This window comes from Verticillium dahliae, genomic scaffold (genome assembly GCF_000150675.1).
Source record: "Verticillium dahliae VdLs.17 supercont1.2 genomic scaffold, whole genome shotgun sequence".
In the NCBI taxonomy this organism is placed as follows: domain Eukaryota; kingdom Fungi; phylum Ascomycota; class Sordariomycetes; order Glomerellales; family Plectosphaerellaceae; genus Verticillium; species Verticillium dahliae.
In genome coordinates this window covers 1,014,211-1,032,846 of record NW_009276916.1, presented here as the reverse complement: position 1 = coordinate 1,032,846, position 18,636 = coordinate 1,014,211, and the positions used below count along the sequence as shown (strand labels likewise).

Sequence of the window (18,636 nt, the reverse complement as noted above, 5' to 3'; positions counted from 1 at the left end):
TTCTCTTGGTGTGGCGTTTTGGTGTTTGTGACGTTTGGGGAGGTTTCCTGATTGCCTGCGACCTGTCGATTGACTCATTGTCGCCTTGACTCCGAGTTCACCGCATACTGTCGCGTTGAAAGGCGGAAAAAAGATGGCTGCGGGTGGGATCGAACCACCAACCTCCTGGGGAAGTGTGTGTATGATTCTAGGTCTGCGGAGCGGACGGGTTCTAGGAAGGAAGAAACCCCAGGCGCTCTGCCACTGAGCTACACAGCCTTTGTTGGAATGGATAAACATGCGCTCTGGTTATGAATGAATTGGACAGTCGAAAGTGTGTCTGCCCGTGACCAGAAGGGTGTCGACGTTCAGCATGGACGAAGCCACCAGGGTTTCCTGTGGTCAGCGGGCTCGTTCTTCGAGCACCCACGAGTGGCCCCTATAACGGAAAGTAAAGCAGAAATTTTTCTGATCCTGGTTACATCAAAGACTGCCTCGAGCCTCAGCAGCGTTATCCGATCTTGATGCCTCCTCCGCTGGCGCTGACAACACAGCCCGTGATCCAGCGAGCATCCTCACTGCACAGCAGCCCCACGACATCGGCGACGTCCTCTGGCTGTCCGAAGCGCGGTATGCTCTGCGACGGGAAGAACTCGTCCTGAAACGCCTGCACGGCTTCCGGCCCGCAGTTCATCACGGCCTCCGTCTCGGTGAGGCCGACGGACACGGCATTTGCCGTCGTGCCCTCCATGAAGGCAAACTGCGCCACGTCAGTACGGCTTGACGATGCCTGCCAAGGGAAGGGAGGAGGGGAAAAAAAGAAAAAAAAAAGAAAAAGAAAAAGAAAAAGAAAAAGAAAAAAAAAACATACCCGCTCCTCCTTGCCGCCAAAGGCCTGCGCCCAGGTCCGACAGAGCGACTCCCCCGCCGACTTGCCCGCAGCATACATGAGCTGCTCGCTCCACGGCTGGCGCGCGCGGACGGAGGACAGGTACACGATGCGGCTGCGGCGGCGGAAGAAGCGGCGGCGCACCAGCTCGTCGACGATGAGCACGGGCGTCTGGACGTTGGCGAGCAGGCTGCGGTGGACGGCGGCGGGGTCCGTGTCGCCGATGGTGCCGGGCATGGGGTCGCAGGCGCTGTTGACGAACATGTCGACGCGGCCGGCGAACGAGGCGGCGACGGCGGCGCTGATGACGGCGGCGCAGTCGGGGCTGAGGATGTCGGCGACGAGGCCCTGGATCTGCAGCGAGGCGGGCCGCGGGCGGGCGGTCGCGGCGAAGAGCTCGGTCGTCGCGGCGTCGAGGGTTGAGGCGAGGGCGGCGGCGCCGGCTTCGCTGGTGCAGGTGCCGAGGATGGAGCAGCCGCGGGAGGCGAGGTTGCGGGCGATGGCGAGGCCGATGCCGCGGGAGGCGCCGCTGATGACGGCGACCTTGTCGATGAGGTCGAGCTCGCGGACGCGGGGCTTGGGGGGTAGGGGGATCGTCGTCATGGTTTAATTGGGGGTATGACGGAGGGGAATCGATGGTGGAATGGCGAACTTGAGGCAACGGAGGTGATGAAGTTGTTGATGAGCGAATGTTGAGGCGTGGAGGTGATGCCCATCGCGAACCCCTCATTTGAGCATCTGCACTCAGCACTAAAGCAGGCCGGTTTCCACAAGGGGATCGACAGTGGTGGCGTTCGACCAGTGCCGATGCGCACAATTCCATGTGCTACTTCGCTGGCATTGTTGGTGACTTTGATACTATCGAGCTGCTTCTTTCAGAAGGCATTGAATGATGGGCAGACGAAGCTCTTCTGGTCACAGGCCAGCGCTGTATCGCTACAAAGTCATGGTAGGGCCGAGACGACGTGCACTGAGTTGGACAGAGGTGACGTGTCTAAAACACCACATGTTGTTCGGCCAGTGTACGGACGACCCTCGCTCAATGCATTTCATAGCCCGAGATGGACGAGTCGACACTCAGCAGCATGCCATTCCAGGTGCCTCCATAATGACCCGAACATGCCTGCGCTGAGCTACCCGGTGCTAGCTCGTGTACCAGGCATCGTGACATCGTGACGCCTGAAAGGGAAAGGCCTCATCAGATGAGTTCGATCTGCAGGGACGCCTCATTCTCGCTGTGGCGGGGGATTCACCACAGGCTGGTGAGGAAGCCTTAAATAATGATGAGAAGTCAATCATGGTGATGCTTCATTCATTCATCCCATCCAAGTGGCTCTCGGCTCCGACTTGTGCCGACACGTGCCGGCGGGTCACGCTGATACGCTGATACGCTGATGACGCTAGATTATCAGATGATCTGATAAGATCGAAATCTCGCATTCCTCACGCACAGTCTTTAGAGTCTTTACAGTCTTCATCCACTTCTCACGCACCCCGCCACCCCTCCCCTCCCTTCGCGACTCGAGTCCATCCCTTCCATCTCCCCTCATGCCGTGGCCATGAGACGCCCTCTGTTTTCTTCGCTTCTCCTGCCACTATTCGCTGCCACGTCATGCCTCCTCCCTGCGGCCCAAGCCCTAGGTGAGGATCTCACCTTTGGCTCGTGCGAGCTCGCCCTCGCCCATGTCCACTTTGACGACGTCGGAAAGGACGCCTCGAAGCTGGCCCAGAGGTGTGAGAGCCGAGATCGGATCCTGTCGCTCTACCTCTGCCTCAAGGTCTACGGTGCCGAGGGCGTCGGCATCCCGGGCCTGAGCCACGAAAATGAGACCTGCCAGGCTTGGCGCGACACGCCACTGCCGCCGTTTGACATTGTCGACGCATACTCCAATGACGATATCGCGCAGCTGAGGCACATCGGCCTTGACGAGCAGCAGAATGGTGCCCATGTTGACGAGGTCATCATGCTGTCTGAGACGCTCTATCGCGCGGCGTTCGATACTCTCGTGAGTCCTTGTCGTACATTGCAGTGAAAGACACACCAACTCATTCCGTGAAGGATGCCGTTGAATATGTCTACTACAATCACTACATTTACGGGTTTGTCTCTCCTTCGTCTTCGCCTCTCCCATCCTTCCAAGGCGTGCCTCATGCACTAACCTGTCCACAGCATGGCCATGATCATCTTTTGGATCGTCGTTGTCGCCATGGGCGTCCTGAGCCGGCTCATTGCCGCCATTGGCGATGCCCAGCGCTCCATGGTGAAGCCCAGCACCGGCATTTCACGTCCTTTTCATGCCTTTTCCGTCTGGCTCAAGCGCCATGTCACGATACCGGCGACCTTTGGTTACCGCTGCGCCCAGAACCTCGGGTGGTGCACCATCCCGCCGAGGATACAGAGCCTCACCCTCCTTGCCTTCATCGCCATGAACGTCTTTCTCAGCCTCTACGGATACCGCTTCACGGACAATAACCTTTAGTAAGCTCACGGCAGGCCACGCCGGCAGCGGAAATCCAAGCTAACCGTGCCAGCTTTGGGAGTTTCGAGAGACAGATCTGGCGTTACGGTTCTGACCGCACAGGCATCATTTCCTTCTTCAACTTCCCCGTCATCTGGCTCTTTGGCATGCGCAACAACGTCGTCATTTGGTTGACCGGATGGGACTTTGGATCCTACAACAACTTTCATCGCTGGGTTGCCCGCGTCGCTACGCTGCAGGCAGTGCTGCATTCCGTCGGCTACACAATTCTCATCATCAAAGGTGGGATACCTTGACTGCCATTTGGGTTCCTTACGCTAACCAATGCCAACAGAGGGTGGTGTCGATTACTTTGCTTGGTGGTGGACGCAGCTCTTCTTCTGGACCGGCGAAATTGTGAGCACGCCTTTCCAGCCAGCCCATCCACGTTCTCCTGCTCACATGTCTCCAGGCAACCGTCCTCATGTGCCTGATTTTAGGTTTCTCCGTGTACTGGCTGCGACGCAAGCATTACGAGACCTTTCTCATGCTGCACATTGTTCTGTCCATCTTTGTTTTGCTCACGATGCTCGGGTAAGTGACGCCTTGATCTTGGGGACAGGACCGACGACTGACACAACTACAGTCATGTGTCAATCTTCAAGGGACAGTACGACATGCTCGCCTGGATACCTGCCATGATCTGGGTCCTTGACCGCGTCATCCGCATGTCCCGCACGCTCGCCTTCAACCCCCGCTTCTGGAACACCTGGGCATCGGCCACCTACGACCCCAGCAGCAACATGATCCGCCTCGTGGTGCCGCACTCGTCGAGCTTCTACACGCCCCAGCCCGGCACATACTACTATCTCCACGTTCTGGGTGACACCAAGTTCTGGGAGAGCCACCCCTTCACCATGGCCTACTCGACAGGCAGCAGGCGCCGGTCGTCCAAGGACCTCAGCGAAGACACGCCGCTGATGGAGAACCAGAACGACATCAGCCTCGCGTCCGAGGCAGACGCCAAGGACCCCGCCATGACCTTCCTCATCAGACCCTACGACAGCTTCACCTCGCGCCTCAGGAACGCCGCCGGCGCCCAGTGGCCCGCGCCCGCGCCGCTGCGCGTCCTCGTCGAGGGGCCCTACGGCCACACCCAGCCGTTCCACAACTTTGACAACCTCCTCTTCCTCGTCGGCGGCAGCGGCATCGTCGTGCCGCTGGCGTACCTCCACGCGCTCGTCGCGAGCCCCCGCACCAAGTCGATCCGCATCGTGTGGGCGTCGCGCGAGCGCGGGTTCGCCGAGGACGTGGCCAAGCACGACCTCGGCCCGCTCGTCGGCTGCGACAAGGTGTCCGTCACCATCTGCATCACCCACCGCGAGGACTTTGCCGACGACGCGCTGTCGGCGCTGCCCGAGGCCGCGCTCGTGCGGTACGGCAGACCCGACGTGCCGCGTGAGGTCGAGGATGCTGTGCGGGCGGCGCGGGCTGGGAGTCTGGCTGTCGTGGCGTGCGGGCCGGCGCGCATGGCGGATGATGCGAGGAGGGCGGTCGTCGATTCTCTGGGCCATACGGAGGCCAAGGTGGACTATTTCGAGGAGAGCTTCACGTGGTGAGCGTTCTTTTTTTCTGGATTCATATTTGGGCATGGCGTTGCGGCATATACATTGGCGAGCACGATACGACACACGCATCAGCGAGCATGGCATCGAATGGACACTTGGGAGGCGTTTGGAAAGATATCATTAGATCATGAAGATACACGGCCACATCCACAGCCTTGTTTTTGCACTCCCTTGCGCTCAGCTTCCTGTAGTGATATCCCCATTATTGCCGTGTCATTCAATCGTGAAAGTGACAGCCCCGACTTCTCTTCAAAGCTCGTCAAACGCATCAGCGCGTCTCTCCAACGAGCTCGCTTTTGTCATTGAGTCCTGCCCATTTCGGCTTCCCGTCCGTGATATCCACCACCCGCCTCGTGTAGAATATGTGCATCCTGCTTGTTCGTCAGTCGATGGCCCAGAAGAAAGAATGAACTACGAGCTCCCGCAAGAGAGAATAAAAAAAAACCGAATGCAAGAAAATAAGAACGAGAAGAAACTCACTCCGGCGCAAAATTGGCCTTGACCTCCTCATCCCCCTCAAACTCCACGAGCGCCGGGAACAGCAGCACCATGTTCCGCCCCTCGTCCATGATGCGGCTGCCGCAGCGCGCGCAGCTGACCTTGCACGGCAGGCCGTGGGCGGGCTCCTTGTCGGCGGCGCTGTAAAAGGCGAGGCCCTCGACGCCGCGGTCGAAGGCGACGTGGTGCTTCTCGAAGATGGCGGCCCACTGGAAGGGCGCGCCGTGGAGCGTCTGGCAGTCGGTGCAGTGGCAGTACTTGGACGCGAGGGGCCGGTCGCGGGACAGGTGGTAGACGACCTGGCCGCAGTGGCAGGAGCCGCGGAGCGTGTTGGTGAAGGGCTCGTCGCGGGGGCGGGCGTAGGGCGGGTTGGACTTCCAGTCTTCGGAGCGTGTTGAGGGCATGTTGGCTGTTTGGGCGGTTGTCGGCCTGCTGGGGGCTCAGACAGGAAGAGGCGGGCGGCTGGGGAGTGAAGGGGTTAGGTTAGGGTGAGGGATCGGGATTCAGGGCGAAGCATGCGAAGCAGAGGTCTTGACAGGCTACATGGCCCGTGGCGCTTTATGGACGGGCTCAGAGCTGTTCGTTTGCTCGTGCCGTGCTGTTCCTTCAGACGAGGACATCGAGTGCGATCGGTGGCGAGCGGATCAATGACGCGTGGCTTCGTCATGAATCACCAGCGCGTGTCTCTCAACGCTGAACCTTGCGCTGGCCGGGGGAAACGCTCCTTGGTGATTCGGATGAACAAACCCATGGCTGAATGAAACGTGGGGACTTATAAACATGCGTACAATGATTACTCTCTCTTTGCTTGTCTGGTGCCAGCGTGTTTTCTCGGGCGCCACGAGCAACCCAGCACATCGAGGCACCACTTTGTCAGGCAACTTATTTTCAAATCTTTTTATGCACCAATCAGTCGATTGACATATCGGCTTCGATTTTCGTTCTGCGAGCTGCAGCTCCTCAGAAACACACCTCTGTCGCCTGCATCCCCGGCGGTGTCGCCCGAAAGCTTCGGAGGCATGCCGGGCTCAACCCGGAAGAGGCCCACTCTGCCGGATATGCCGGGCCCGACACACGGCCACCGCCGATGAGTATGATAGACATGTGTCCAATAAACTGAGAAGCATGCCTCATCCAGCACCGAGGCAGTCTTGTGCACTTTGATAAACGGCAGGGAAGATGCTCCAGCTCGACCGAACTACGGCCCGTAGATGGGGGCATACCGCACCGCTCATTCCACGCCATGGTCTTACGATCACCATGAACCAAAGGCAAGCGGTCACAATGATCGACAGAATCTTCATACTTGCAGCCCTCTACTTCAAAATGCTATAATCCTAGATATTCCGAATGTTTTCGCATTTGAAGACTAGTTCTTTCGTTCACCCTGCCGCAAGTCTCGACCTCCACCGCCAACATGTCAAACAGCCTTGCTCTCCAACTCAGCCTCCGGACCGCGGCCCTTGTACGTACTCTCAGGCAGCGCGTTGAGCGCATCCTCCTCGTCATCGAGCTTCCGGAACGCGAGCCAGAAGCCGAGGCCACCGGCTCCGCTGATGCAGGCAATCGTCGTGTAGAGCCAGACGAGCAGGGGATCGGTGGCGAGGCCGACAAAGGCCTGGGCGAGGGCCGACGAGATGGCGAGGACGGACCAGAAGACGCCGGTGACGAGGCCGCGCATGTTGCGCGGCGCCTTGGTGAAGGCGTACTCGAGGCCCGTGATGGAGGCGAGGACCTCGGACAGCGCGATGAGGATGTAGCAGGGCGTCTGGATCCAGACGCTCATGTTGGGCACGCCGTTCTCTTCGATGCAGTCGCGGTCGCTGGCGTAGGTCCCGCAGGGGGCGCGCTGGTAGATAAAGTGCTGGATGATGGCGGCGACGGCCATGGAGAGGGTGGCGCTGGCGAAACCGAGGGCGATCTTCTTGATGGGCGTGAATCGAAGACCGGCGCGGGCGATGGCTGGGTAGAGGAACTTGTCGCAGATGGGAATCAGGATCAGAAGCGAGAAGGGGTTGAGGTTGGTGATGATGTCGTTGGGAAGGCCGTTGAGGCGCATCGTGGCCGCCTGGTTGATGAGATTGTTGGACATTTGGCCGTAGGCCAGCCAGAAGATGGGGAACCAGAGGAACACGGAGCAAGCCATGAACCCACGGCGTACCTCGTCAACCCAGGCGTCGTCGAATGTCATCCAGCTCGGCTTGTCGTGGACCTGGCTTGGGCGAATCTGCTCCCAGAAATGCTTCTTGCTCATCGAACGGAAACCGTTGCGCTTGATGCCGTAGATCACAAGACGGAATGACTTGCCGAGAACCGATCCCGTCGGTGGACGCTTGGCGTACTTGTTGCGACAGAGTACCATGATGATGGGACACAAGAGGAAGAGGACGGTGGGCAGCAGGAAAGACAGCCAAAAGCCGACGTACTTTTCGGCGTAAACCATGGAGATCTGACCCACGAGGGCGCCGACGTTGACGAGGAAATAGTAGCGCATGTAGACTCGTGAAATGGTCATGACGGGGTCGACAATGACACGCTCGCCCGACTTCAGTGTCTCAACCGTCATGCGTGGCTGCGTCATCTCGTACTGTTCGGCAATGAGGGGCGAGATATTGGCCTTGAACCAGCCGACTCCGGTGCCGAAGAAGAGGAGACCGACGACGAAGCATCCTAGTGAGCCGCCGGCATTCTGGATCACAGAAGGCACCGAAGCAACAATGATGATAATGTGCCCTACGGTGGCAATGACAATGGCATACTGGATCGTCAAGAAGCGGCCCCAATACGTGTCGGCCAAGTAGCCGCCTGAAAGAAAATTTAGTCAACAATGTTGCCGCGCAAGAAGGTAGATTTACATACCGACGAGGGGCATGAAGTAGGACCAGAATGAGTTGAATAGAGTCACAGCCGTCGAAACCTGCTGTCCCATGCCGAGGGCGCCAGCCTGGCCATCAGTACCCGCAGCACCTGTGGTAGAGCCTTCGGGTAGAGGGTAGCTGATGAAGTTGACGACTGTGGCGTGGAATGTCAGCTGGATCCCGCTCTCTAGATGTGGGTGCGCTTCTTGTCAACTCACAGACAGCGGTGGTGCCGTAGTAGGCAAACCTCTCAACCATCTCAACGATACCAATGGAGTATATGAGCCAGCTGACCTTGCCGTGGACACGGCGCAACGTCTCGAGCTCCTCATCAGTAGGATACACTTCGCCGTTAGGTCCACGGAGCGACTCTGTCGTTGAAGACACAGCATGTCCTAGGTCTCCCTCGCCCTTGTAACCGGGCTTCTTATCGGTGTTCATGCCCTTCTCGATGGCCGGGTAGTCGGCGCGAGCAGCCTCCACGAGGTCAAGCTCCGCGGCGGTCGACATGATGAGATGACGATGTCTTGAACCAGCTTATTGACGTCTGGAGTAGGCTTGTGTAGATTCCAGCGCAGACTGGAAAGACGTTACGCGAGACATACCCAAAAGCCAGCAAAATGTAGGGGGGTTGTGTCTGCTTTTCTACTTTTGGAAGACCAGCTTTCATCCCGAACGATTGTCGTACCAACCGTGCCCTGTGGACATGCTTGGCTCCAGAATCTGCTCTTCGCAGCGGAGGAAACCATGACATCGTTCTAGCCGCAGCAGATGATCATGGTCGCATTCGGGCGTCTTGGCGTCCTGGAAGGGGAAGCTCAACAGCAGGCCAAGCGAGGTTATCTCGACATATGCACCTCCGCACGGAACTGGCTCAACTCAACAGACACAGCAATTAGAGCTTCCCCGCACTCTTCCCAGGCTGCCAGGCTGGCTGGAGACCTTCAAGGGGTGTGTCTGTCAACGAGAGAAAGGATTGCACATGCTACATTGCAACGCGCGCCCACCGCGATAGACAAGGGTTCGGTCCGTCGCGGGCCCTGTTGAAGGTAGGATCGGCGGGAAATCATAGGTTGGGTCTCAGACTGTGCAACCTTGAACAGCCAATGAAGCCAGGACTTCTTCTCTGGGATGGTGCGATTAGGCTCACGATATCTGCACCTGCACAGCATGAACGGCAGGCCAACAAGGTTCTGCTTTGGCCGAGACGTGTCCCGAGCCCAACAACATTGAGATAGAGTACATGACCCTGTATAGCACAACGGCAACATCCAGTCGCAGTGCCACCCCCGATCTGCAAGTGTCCACCGACTCTTGGCGGCTTGGCGGCTTTCCAGAAGAGGCAGGCGACAAGCAATGTCCCATGTCTGGTGACCGGGTGGAAGAGCATATTTTGACGCTCCTTTTCTGCTTGCCAGTGCGCGCGACGAATTGCCTCTTTCCCTCTGGCCTTCATGCGAGTGCCGAGACGGTGACAGGGGGCCGCACGGCTCCTTGGCCTTGCGGCACAGGAGAGTTTACGGCGGGGAGGGGATTTGCCGCAGGCTCTAGGATGGACTTGGAAGCTGGCAATTATTGTAGGCGTCGGCACAGGGATTCGAGCGCGCCGTCTGGTGCTTCCCCGGGCGCCACGATTCCTCGTCGCAGCGCCTTCGCGGACGCTTATCAGGCTTAAGCATCGAGAGGCGCTCAGCCACGGCGCAGACCTTTTTGTTTTCTCCGCTTGTTCGCCCAGATTTCGGTACATGGCACCGAGTGCTAGGCGCTTAGTCTCGGTCTTGGCCTGATCGAATGAGCAAACGGTGTTCAAGGTGGCTGCTGACATGAACCAGACGCTGCGTTCCTCGTGTTGCCAACATGAGATGAGATCAGTCAAGGGCATGAGAAATACCAGCGGCGACGCAAGCGTTCCGAATAGTCGTCACGTACTCAATGGAGCTTCAAGCGACTCTTTCTTCTGCCATCGGTTAGTTTTCGGCGATACATAAGGTTACAGTCCGAATGGCAAAGGGATACGTGCGATGTGACGAAGCTGTTGAGATTTACCGGCTAACTAAGAAAGACTGATATAGTAACTGTAGAGCCCAGAGTGCGTAAGTTTGGTTGGATGCAACAAGCAAAACATGCCCAAAGACACCATCTACCCTGACTTGCTTTGCATGAAGCATCCTGCAGCCTCGCTGAGCTTGTACTTATTTAAATAACGAAAGGTAGTTCAAGGTGATAACACTGTATCCAGGACGATAATAAAGCTCGCAGGTCCTATTTATATGAAGCAAATCCACACAGAAAACTCAGTCGAACAAGAAACTCAAGCTATGCTAGCTGCCATATACTCCTTGCTGAAGGGGTAGTCTAGATACCCAACCGCCGATTTGTTGGTGTAGAACGTCTCTCTGTTGTACAGGTCCAAAGCGAGGTCCTTTGAGATTCTAAACACAAGGTCTGGATTCGAAATGAAGTAGCGTCCAAAGATCACCACGATGTCCTTGCCAGGGTACTTCTCGTCTACGAGTTTCCGAGCTTCTTGGGCCGTGTAGCCTCCTGCAATGAGCAGCGGCCCTTTCCAGAGACGGAAAATCAAGTCAGACTGGTCGTCGTCACCGTGTTCCGCGTCGACGCTTCCTGATATACGAGCCTCCACAACATGGAGATAAGCTATGTCTGCTTCAGTTGCCTTGCGAATAACGTCCGTGAACTGCGGGATCGGATTCTCCATCCGCATGCCTTGAAAGGTACTCCAAGGACTCAAGCGTAGTCCGACACGCTCTTTTCCGATAGCTTGGTTAATAGCTTGAATGATTTCGTCGACAATGCGGCTTCTATTCTCAATGCTGCCGCCGTACGCATCGTCGCGCTTGTTACTAACGTCTTGAACGAATTGGTCGAGCAGGTAGCCGTTCGCTCCGTGGATCTCAACGCCATCGAAACCCGCGCGCACCGCGTTCCTTGCAGCTTGTGCAAAGTCAAGAACGGTTTGCTTGATCTCCTCGATAGTCATGGCCCTCGGTACGACTGCGCTATCATCAAAGGCGATGGCGCTGGGCGCAACAATTGGGAAGCCCTCAGCCTCAGCCACCTCGGCCACCGCAGCGCGGCCCATGGCAAAGAGCTGACAAAAGATGAAACTTTCTTTGCGGTGGACCTCGTCGGTGATTTCTCTCCACGCGGCAATCTGGTCCTCGTGCCAGATGCCCGGGGCATTGTTGAAGCCTCCGCAGTTGGCTGAGACAAACGTCCCTTCGGTAATAATAAAGGTTCCTGGTACAGAGGCTCGTTGGCTATAGTACTCCTTCATCATTGGCGTGGGAATCCGGGCGTCAGTCGCTCGAAATCGCGTGAGGGGAGCCATGCCGATGCGATGCTTGACTTCAACATTGCCAATCTTGAGAGGCTTGAAAAGATTTGAATGAGACATGATGAACAATACTGTCGATGCTTGATTATTAGCGGCAAATTCAAATCACAACTCCGAGAGAAGCTCGACCTTTATATGCACGTCTTCGATGAGATCAAAATGAGCATTTGTAATAGTTAGGCGAAGCTCGTCGGCTGTGGCCTTGGTGATGGCCAAAAGGGGCAACGAGATGTTTCCTAAAAGGGAAACAAGATGTTTCCTATCTGGGGAGACATTCATGCAGCGAATCAGCGTCTCACCGGCATCGCCACTAGAAGGCCAGCAGATATTCGCAATCTGCCTGCCAGGATGACGAATACTTCATATGTGTGTTACTGCGCTCTTTGCTGTAGTCACTTCCACTGCGACCCTTCCGCTTCGTAGAGGGCTAAGGGCCCGAACCAGGCTTATGTAGTCGTCTCCTTGCCGAGCGCCTGCAGTTGGTATTTGTACATTCTGAGACGCCGACTTATCTCTCCTGAATCGTAGGTAATCCAGCTGTGTTTTCAAGGGTGCTCAAGTTCTTACTCATTGCCGAACCTTCGGCGACCGCAATACGCTTCCTCGGGCTGGCCACCTCACAAGCCCTTAGTGACTTGGTCTCTAATTCCTTTCATTATCAACCGTGCCATGGTTCTGCACTCGAGCGGCAGTGTTCAACCTGACGCTGTCAAGGCGCTCAGTCAAGAGAATTAAATTCACGGTGGCCAAGCAGACAAGATAGCCCTCAAATTACGGGCCTATTGCCCATGAACTGATTCTACTCCGCCCCGGAAACTTCTATCCTCAAGGCTGTTCTCTAGCGCGCTCATCTCATCTTCGAGCTCCTGGGACGAATTGCGCCTCGCCGTCTCAAAGTCTACCAAAACAACGTCGTGCCCATCTCGTACGAGAAAGTTGTGTTTGTTGACATCCCCAGACTTGATTCCAAGCTGATGCAATCGCGCCAAAGTCTTCTTGCAGCTCTCGATGTCTCCTGGCCCCGCGACTCTTGCGCCTTGCAACCACTCCACGGCGAAACCAATCACGCGCCCGTCTTTGGCCTCGGTTAAGATGACCGAGGAACTTTGGGCCAATACGGCTGTCATTGATCCATTGGTAGGCATTCGTCTCAACCTCGATGGAGGGGATTTCCCACGACCAAACGGCAAGTTTGATAAGCACAGGTTTGTCGTCGTTAAGTTTGGGATGCGTTGAAATGTGAACTCGCTGCCTCACTCGGTCTTGCTGCGTCAAGTCCAACTCGTTCAGCTTCACGGGATGCCAGAGGTTCTCTACCCCGGCAAGGTGCGCGGTCTCCGCCCTGGCGAAGATAACTTCGCCTGTTTTCGGATCTTTAGCCACATGGCCTTTATTCCAAGTCCGGATTGGAAAGGGTGGAAGGAGCTGGCTAAGCAGGATGGGCTCGAAGGTGCGGCAATCCTCGGCCCCGCGAAACGTTCCTGGCGCTGTGGTTACGTATTTGACGTGTTGCCTGTCGACAAGAAAGCGATAATCGCTATCGTCAATGTCTTCTTCGTCGACGAGACAAGCGAGAAGCCTGACGTTGGTATTTCTTTGGCTTGGGAACGGCCATGGCGGAAAGCGGCACTGAGAATGAGGCGACTGCTTGATTGGCAAAAGAGGGCCTGAATGCAAATGGCGGCAGTGTAGCTTAGCACCTTAAGACGGCGGTACATTTTTGCTGTTCCGATCGGTCAGGAGCTTTTCAATGTTGGCTGTTTGATGTTGAGAACTGGAAGATTCGCTGGGCTGGAAGAAGGGATGAGCGTGTGACAGGCGTAGGCATTGTGACGTTGAAGAAGGGAAAAGGGACCCCTGAAACGTACGAGCCTCCCAAGGGTCACCCTCTCAGCACCTTTTACAAATCAGACAGCCAATCAGCATGTCTTCCTATATCCCGGCCAACGTCAGTTAGGTACTAGGTAGGTACTTTATGCAACCTCCTAAAGTGCAACTAGACCTGGCCAACACGATGGTCAAGCCAACACCATGGCCAACACTTTGGTCAAAACGATGGCTAACACCATGGCTAACACCATGGCTAACACCATGGCTAACATCATGGCTACAGGACGGCTAACAGGACGGCTAACAGGACGGCTAACATGGCGGCCAACATGATAGCTAACATGATAGCCAACACGAACATCAAACTTTGTCTATGCGGGGCACAGCGGACCATAAACGGCCGCGCTTGCATTGGCGAAAGTGAGCGGGATCACAGAGCTTTCAGGTAGCCGGGCGTTTTGTTGAAAGGAAGCTATTTACAATGTGAAACGGGAAGATGCATAAGTATCGGGGAGACTGCACTCAACTTGAACAAGAGCGTCACACCTACAACAGACAGACAGCTACCTCCGAATGCAAGGAATACCCAGCCAACGTCCCCCATACACCTGTTCTTCACCACTGGCTCTGCCTTACTATTTTGTTCCAGTGTGGTCATATCGGTGAGCTGTACTTCGTCGCCGCCGAGCGGCTCCTGGCCGCTATTCGCTATGCTCTCGAGATGCATAAAATTATACTGACCCGAAGTCTAGACGTAGACGCAATCTTCACCGCAACCCTGAGCTGTTTTACCCTTCAAAGTCACGATTACACGAGATACCGCACCTCAGTCACCATGTGCATCCAAACCTATCGCAAGTACACCTGTGGGTGCAAGAAGCCAGAGGAGTTCAAGCAGTACGAGGCATGGTTACACAAACGTCAAATGTAGCCCGGTGACGAGAGTGGACCTCTCCGACTCGGTACATATGTGCATCAAGCACATGGTAAAGCCGGGGAAGGACGAGATGCACCGCTGATGATGTGTGATGGCGATGTGATAGAGTGATTGTATACTCTAGGTTGGACAGATGCGTCGAGGCGTTGTGTTGGGATTACCAGAAGGACCTCGACGTACACTACAGGGTGAAGCAACAAGATTAAACATGCCCACCCACAGGGTGAAGTGGCTAGTTCCCAGTCAAGTTTGACTAACGTGCATGAACCGACCGGGGATCCTCGGCATCTCCTCAACCGATCCATACCTCGCAATGTGCTCCAGTATGTCTTCTCTGATATATTTGATCCTGAAATGATTCGTTTTCTCCTCCTTTTCCTCCCTGCAGCCAAGACAGAAATATCCCCAATCGGCCTGCCGACCAGCATCGAGCAGATGTGGCGCGGTGATGATGGCCATGAATCGCCGCGGTTCCCTGGTGGTTTTGTCCAACTTTGGAACGCTAGAGCCCGTCAGACTCTGAACAACTGACTGGCGATCAAAGAGTTGAAGCCGCTTCCGCGCCAAATTGCCTCCACCACTACCCCAGGCGGTACAGTACCGCCCGGGCAGGCTCAGGACGCTTGGGGGGTTCGCTGATTGTAATAGTTGGCGGGCGGAGATGGCTTCGCGCTGCTGCATCCTGTTGGGGGTGAACAGCATCGATGCTTGCCCAATTGTGTGTGGGAAGTATTCCAGCCGTTGGGTGAAGCAGAAGTAGCACACTCGGCGGCAGTCGACGAGATATAGTCACCGAAGCGCTTGCACGTGGAACACCTGTATGTGCTAAGAGTTCTGTAGAGTGTACCGCAATCAAATGCATCTGCCTGGATGCTGAGAATTGCGCGGATGATGTTAGGGCAATGCTTGATAAGGGCGGCGTACTGAGGGATCGGGTCGACAAGCCCCATCGCTCGGCGGTTGACGAGACGGAAGTGAGTCAGCGAGGGAATGTCGATCTGAAGCAGGATCTGGATGAGAAGCTCTGCTGGGAGTTGGTCAAGCTGGCCGGCGGGATAATGCGTGGACATGAGCGCGTCAGCGTGTCGCCCATTGTCAAGCGGACATCGCGTCTCCAGCTGTGCGTCGTCTAAAGTGTTGTCGCAAATGTTTTGCTTCGTATACAGGGCAGAATCGGGCAGATCAGAGAGGGTTTCCTTCATCACATAGCGCTTTGGGACCGAGCTCCTCGATACCCGTGTTGATGGTTGGTTGGCGCGATAGAATTGTGCGACAGAAACTCCATACAGTGGGAGGTGGCTGACAATACTGATAACCAGGGTGCCTCCAGCAAGGTAAATGGTCACATGGATTGCGCCCGTGCCCTGCATGGCCACTGTAACGTCCCTGAAGTGAGCCTTCGAGAAGAAAGATTGTACATGCCATTGAGGACGACACTTCGGAATCAAAGGAAGTAGTGGCGGCGAAATTACCAGCTTGTGGTCGCAATGGTCTCCACGGATCTTGATGTCCTCTTTAGCATCGAATTGTGATCCACGGAGGCCAGTTGTGCCCTCGAGGCGGCCCAGCCAGTAATAACGGAAAGCAAGCCCACGGATCCGACGCATCTGCGGATAACGGCACCAACACTCGCAACATTCAACCTCAAGCTACATCCACGTCATACAACGACTTAGCCCGAATGATTCACTTTGATACATCAATACCACAGCATAGACGGGTGGCCTGGCACCTGTCGACAGGCCTTCATAGCTAGTAGATGGCAGGGCTGGATCCCCTCCCTATCTTTGACAAAGTGAGAGGACTTCACATCTAGCATAGCCCCTACACCGTAGAAACAATATCGCTGCTTTGAGAAAAAACGGCCTCGTGCAATTGAGAAAGTGTCTAACCCAGTATGGTCCGCCGATCTGAAGTGCTCTTACTGGTTATCATGGAATAATTCATGCTGTGTAACAAGATTCTCGAGTTGGTCGAGACTTGATAGGAGATATCTCCATGTCGACAGCTTGCGAGCTATCTGCACCTCAAGGCTCGGCATCAATGAAAACGAGTAAAGCGCCGGCATCGATAACTCTTTCCGGCGGCTGTGACCTGGGGTAAAGGCCTCGTAGAGACTTTGCCCTTACATTGTGCGAAAGTATAAGGATATGAAGTGCTTGACTCAGTGTTTACTCGTTCATTCTCGGGCTGTTTATCATGATGAAATTATGATCTGTATTCACAAATTTCAGTGGCCAAAATGGGTTTCTGCTAATCAGGACCTTTAGCGTTCTGGTCAGGCGCCCACTCTCTTCACTGAAGGAACGAGATCGTTGGGTGTGTCGGGTTGGCCGAATACCTTTTCCTTATGCGAAGTCTGCAGTAACCTGTTAGTTTGTTTTTTGTTTCATTTATTGTTTCATGTTTTCTTTCATTCTACAATTGCCTCATCTCCAGCTTGACTCTCTGCTCTTCATCTTCAAGAAGACATACATCAGTCATCTTACGACTTCTCTGCTTTCGCTTTTCGTCAGCAAGTGCATGCAGATTCTGCTGCTGGGTCAGCCTCAGCTCCGTCATGTCTTTGGCGGGCGTTATCGCTTCATCATATGCCGAAGTTGCAACCCACGCATCTTCATACTTTGATAAAGTATTGACATGATGGATGAATTTCTCCAGAGCATCAAACGCTGGTAGGCACACCCATGCGTGCTTTTTATCGCCAGATAGACCCACAGCGACTGGGCAATGGTCGGCAAATAGACTCAGGATGGGTTCCGCTGTGTTGAACATGGTAAATCCTTCTTTTCGAGATACCTTTGCAGCGTAGGGGAAGATTTCTTTCGGAGCAGGTCTGCGTCTCCAAATTCGTTTCTTAAGGGGATCTTTGCGATATGTCCTTGGATGAGAATTGTGGGAGGAGCATTGAATATGTAGTTCTTCGCCCTCTCGCAGTGACATTAGTCGAACCAGAAGTGCTGCTGCCTGCGTAGTGTCCGTAGCTGCGTTGTGCAGGAGCTTTGTGCTTTGCGAAGCTACATCCTGAAAGCCGCAGGCAACAAGTGTTTCGCGTAAGCTAGGATGAACAAGCTTGGCGTCCATTACGGCAACTCGAGCCGCGACTTCCTGCAGATCTAGCCAGTGCGTGAAGAAACGCAGTACTTTGGGGTAAAGACCTGAGAGAATGCAGAACTCAAAGCGGAGGCTGAAGCCGGCCAAGACGATGGGAGTTTGTCGAGATGGGTGTGAATGTTGCTGCGTGAATCGTTGAATTATATCAGAAATGCTTTTCTCAATCTCTTCATCTACAATTTCATACTTCTGACCGAACCGGTGAGGCTGGCGTCTCTTCTCTTGCCTATCTCTGCCGAGAACACGAAATCTGTGTGTCTCGATGCAATGTTCGGTGCTGAGATTGTCCAGAGTCCAAAGCATCGTCGAAGATGTGTTAGCATTTGTGATGAGATCAAGACTTGGTAAGAGAGACAGTCCAATTTCTGCTGGCTTGGAACTATCCGCTCCCCAAGGCTCGGCATCTACAAAAACGAATATGCCGCCGCTTGCGACAACCTGCCTTAACGAGTTGATGTCAAGGATGTACGATTCGTAAAGTTTTCGCCAATGTTTCGTTCGGAAACCGGTAGGATGGGGATTGAAAACCATAGCTTGGGCTTGTGCTTGCCTTTTCGGCTGGTTGGTGACAAGTCGGCGACAGTGGAGGGTTCGAAGTCGAAGTCGAAGGGTCGAGGGAGGGTACAAGCTCTTAAACCTGGTATGACTTGATGGTGGGGACCAACCTTGTTGGATGACTGCTTAGTAACCGAAAATCTACCCCCAGATGGTTGACCTTGAGGAGTCATTGGTGGCCTCTTGGTAATCAAAAACCAGCTGGTATCTTGTCTTGCGCTCATGGCCGACATGTAGTCTCATCTTCCTCTTCATGAATACCTTCTTGCCCTTTGATTCAACTGCAGGCAGACTTGCTAGCATGTGCGACATATCCCGTTGATTCACCCAACACTCGTGGTGTCCATCATCATCGAATACTCTAGTGAAGCCCCCCCTCAGACAGCAGGGTGGCTTATCCAACTGCTTGAGCACCATCCAGCTACTGTTGCTTGCCCAATGCCGGGACGAGCCTTCAGGTTCATCGCCATTCAGAACCCTGGAGAAGGTAGGGACCGCGCGTCGCTGCGACTCGCCCGGTCACACGCTGTA

General features: G+C 55.0%; 7 protein-coding genes and 1 pseudogene across 8 annotated transcripts; 2 read left to right on the top strand and 6 right to left on the bottom strand.

Moving 5' to 3' along the window:
- Positions 1 to 134: 134 nt before the first annotated feature.
- VDAG_20071 lies at positions 135 to 258 on the bottom strand (annotated as a pseudogene). The gene has a single exon. The product of its transcript is annotated as a tRNA-OTHER (tRNA).
- Positions 259 to 490: 232 nt separating this feature from the next.
- Positions 491 to 1,471, bottom strand: VDAG_01146 (uncharacterized protein; the record flags this gene model as incomplete). Its single annotated transcript, XM_009650032.1, has 2 exons — positions 491 to 739; positions 851 to 1,471. The coding sequence occupies 2 exons, from the start codon at positions 1,469 to 1,471 to the stop codon at positions 491 to 493; spliced, it is 870 nt and encodes a 289-aa protein (XP_009648327.1).
- Positions 1,472 to 2,427: 956 nt separating this feature from the next.
- On the top strand, positions 2,428 to 4,946 carry VDAG_01145 (ferric-chelate reductase; the record flags this gene model as incomplete). Its single annotated transcript, XM_009650031.1, has 7 exons — positions 2,428 to 2,874; positions 2,928 to 2,968; positions 3,039 to 3,300; positions 3,363 to 3,630; positions 3,683 to 3,744; positions 3,800 to 3,921; positions 3,974 to 4,946. The coding sequence occupies 7 exons, from the start codon at positions 2,428 to 2,430 to the stop codon at positions 4,944 to 4,946; spliced, it is 2,175 nt and encodes a 724-aa protein (XP_009648326.1).
- A 277-nt stretch (positions 4,947 to 5,223) lies between these two features.
- VDAG_01144 (uncharacterized protein) lies at positions 5,224 to 5,857 on the bottom strand (the record flags this gene model as incomplete). The annotated part of the gene is made up of 2 exons (XM_009650030.1): positions 5,224 to 5,326; positions 5,436 to 5,857. The coding sequence occupies 2 exons, from the start codon at positions 5,855 to 5,857 to the stop codon at positions 5,224 to 5,226; spliced, it is 525 nt and encodes a 174-aa protein (XP_009648325.1).
- Positions 5,858 to 6,873: 1,016 nt separating this feature from the next.
- Positions 6,874 to 8,821, bottom strand: VDAG_01143 (peptide transporter PTR2; the record flags this gene model as incomplete). The annotated part of the gene is made up of 3 exons (XM_009650029.1): positions 6,874 to 8,258; positions 8,313 to 8,465; positions 8,530 to 8,821. 3 exons carry the CDS (start codon positions 8,819 to 8,821, stop codon positions 6,874 to 6,876), a joined length of 1,830 nt encoding a protein of 609 aa, XP_009648324.1.
- Positions 8,822 to 10,622: 1,801 nt separating this feature from the next.
- Positions 10,623 to 11,729, bottom strand: VDAG_01142 (NADPH dehydrogenase; the record flags this gene model as incomplete). The annotated part of the gene is made up of 1 exon (XM_009650028.1): positions 10,623 to 11,729. The coding sequence occupies one exon, from the start codon at positions 11,727 to 11,729 to the stop codon at positions 10,623 to 10,625; it is 1,107 nt and encodes a 368-aa protein (XP_009648323.1).
- Positions 11,730 to 12,677: 948 nt separating this feature from the next.
- Positions 12,678 to 13,340, top strand: VDAG_01141 (uncharacterized protein; the record flags this gene model as incomplete). The annotated part of the gene is made up of 2 exons (XM_009650027.1): positions 12,678 to 12,874; positions 13,049 to 13,340. 2 exons carry the CDS (start codon positions 12,678 to 12,680, stop codon positions 13,338 to 13,340), a joined length of 489 nt encoding a protein of 162 aa, XP_009648322.1.
- Positions 13,341 to 14,679: 1,339 nt separating this feature from the next.
- Positions 14,680 to 16,998, bottom strand: VDAG_01140 (uncharacterized protein; the record flags this gene model as incomplete). Its single annotated transcript, XM_009650026.1, has 4 exons — positions 14,680 to 15,118; positions 15,361 to 16,085; positions 16,778 to 16,805; positions 16,859 to 16,998. The coding sequence occupies 4 exons, from the start codon at positions 16,996 to 16,998 to the stop codon at positions 14,680 to 14,682; spliced, it is 1,332 nt and encodes a 443-aa protein (XP_009648321.1).
- Between the last annotated feature and the right edge of the window lie 1,638 nt (positions 16,999 to 18,636).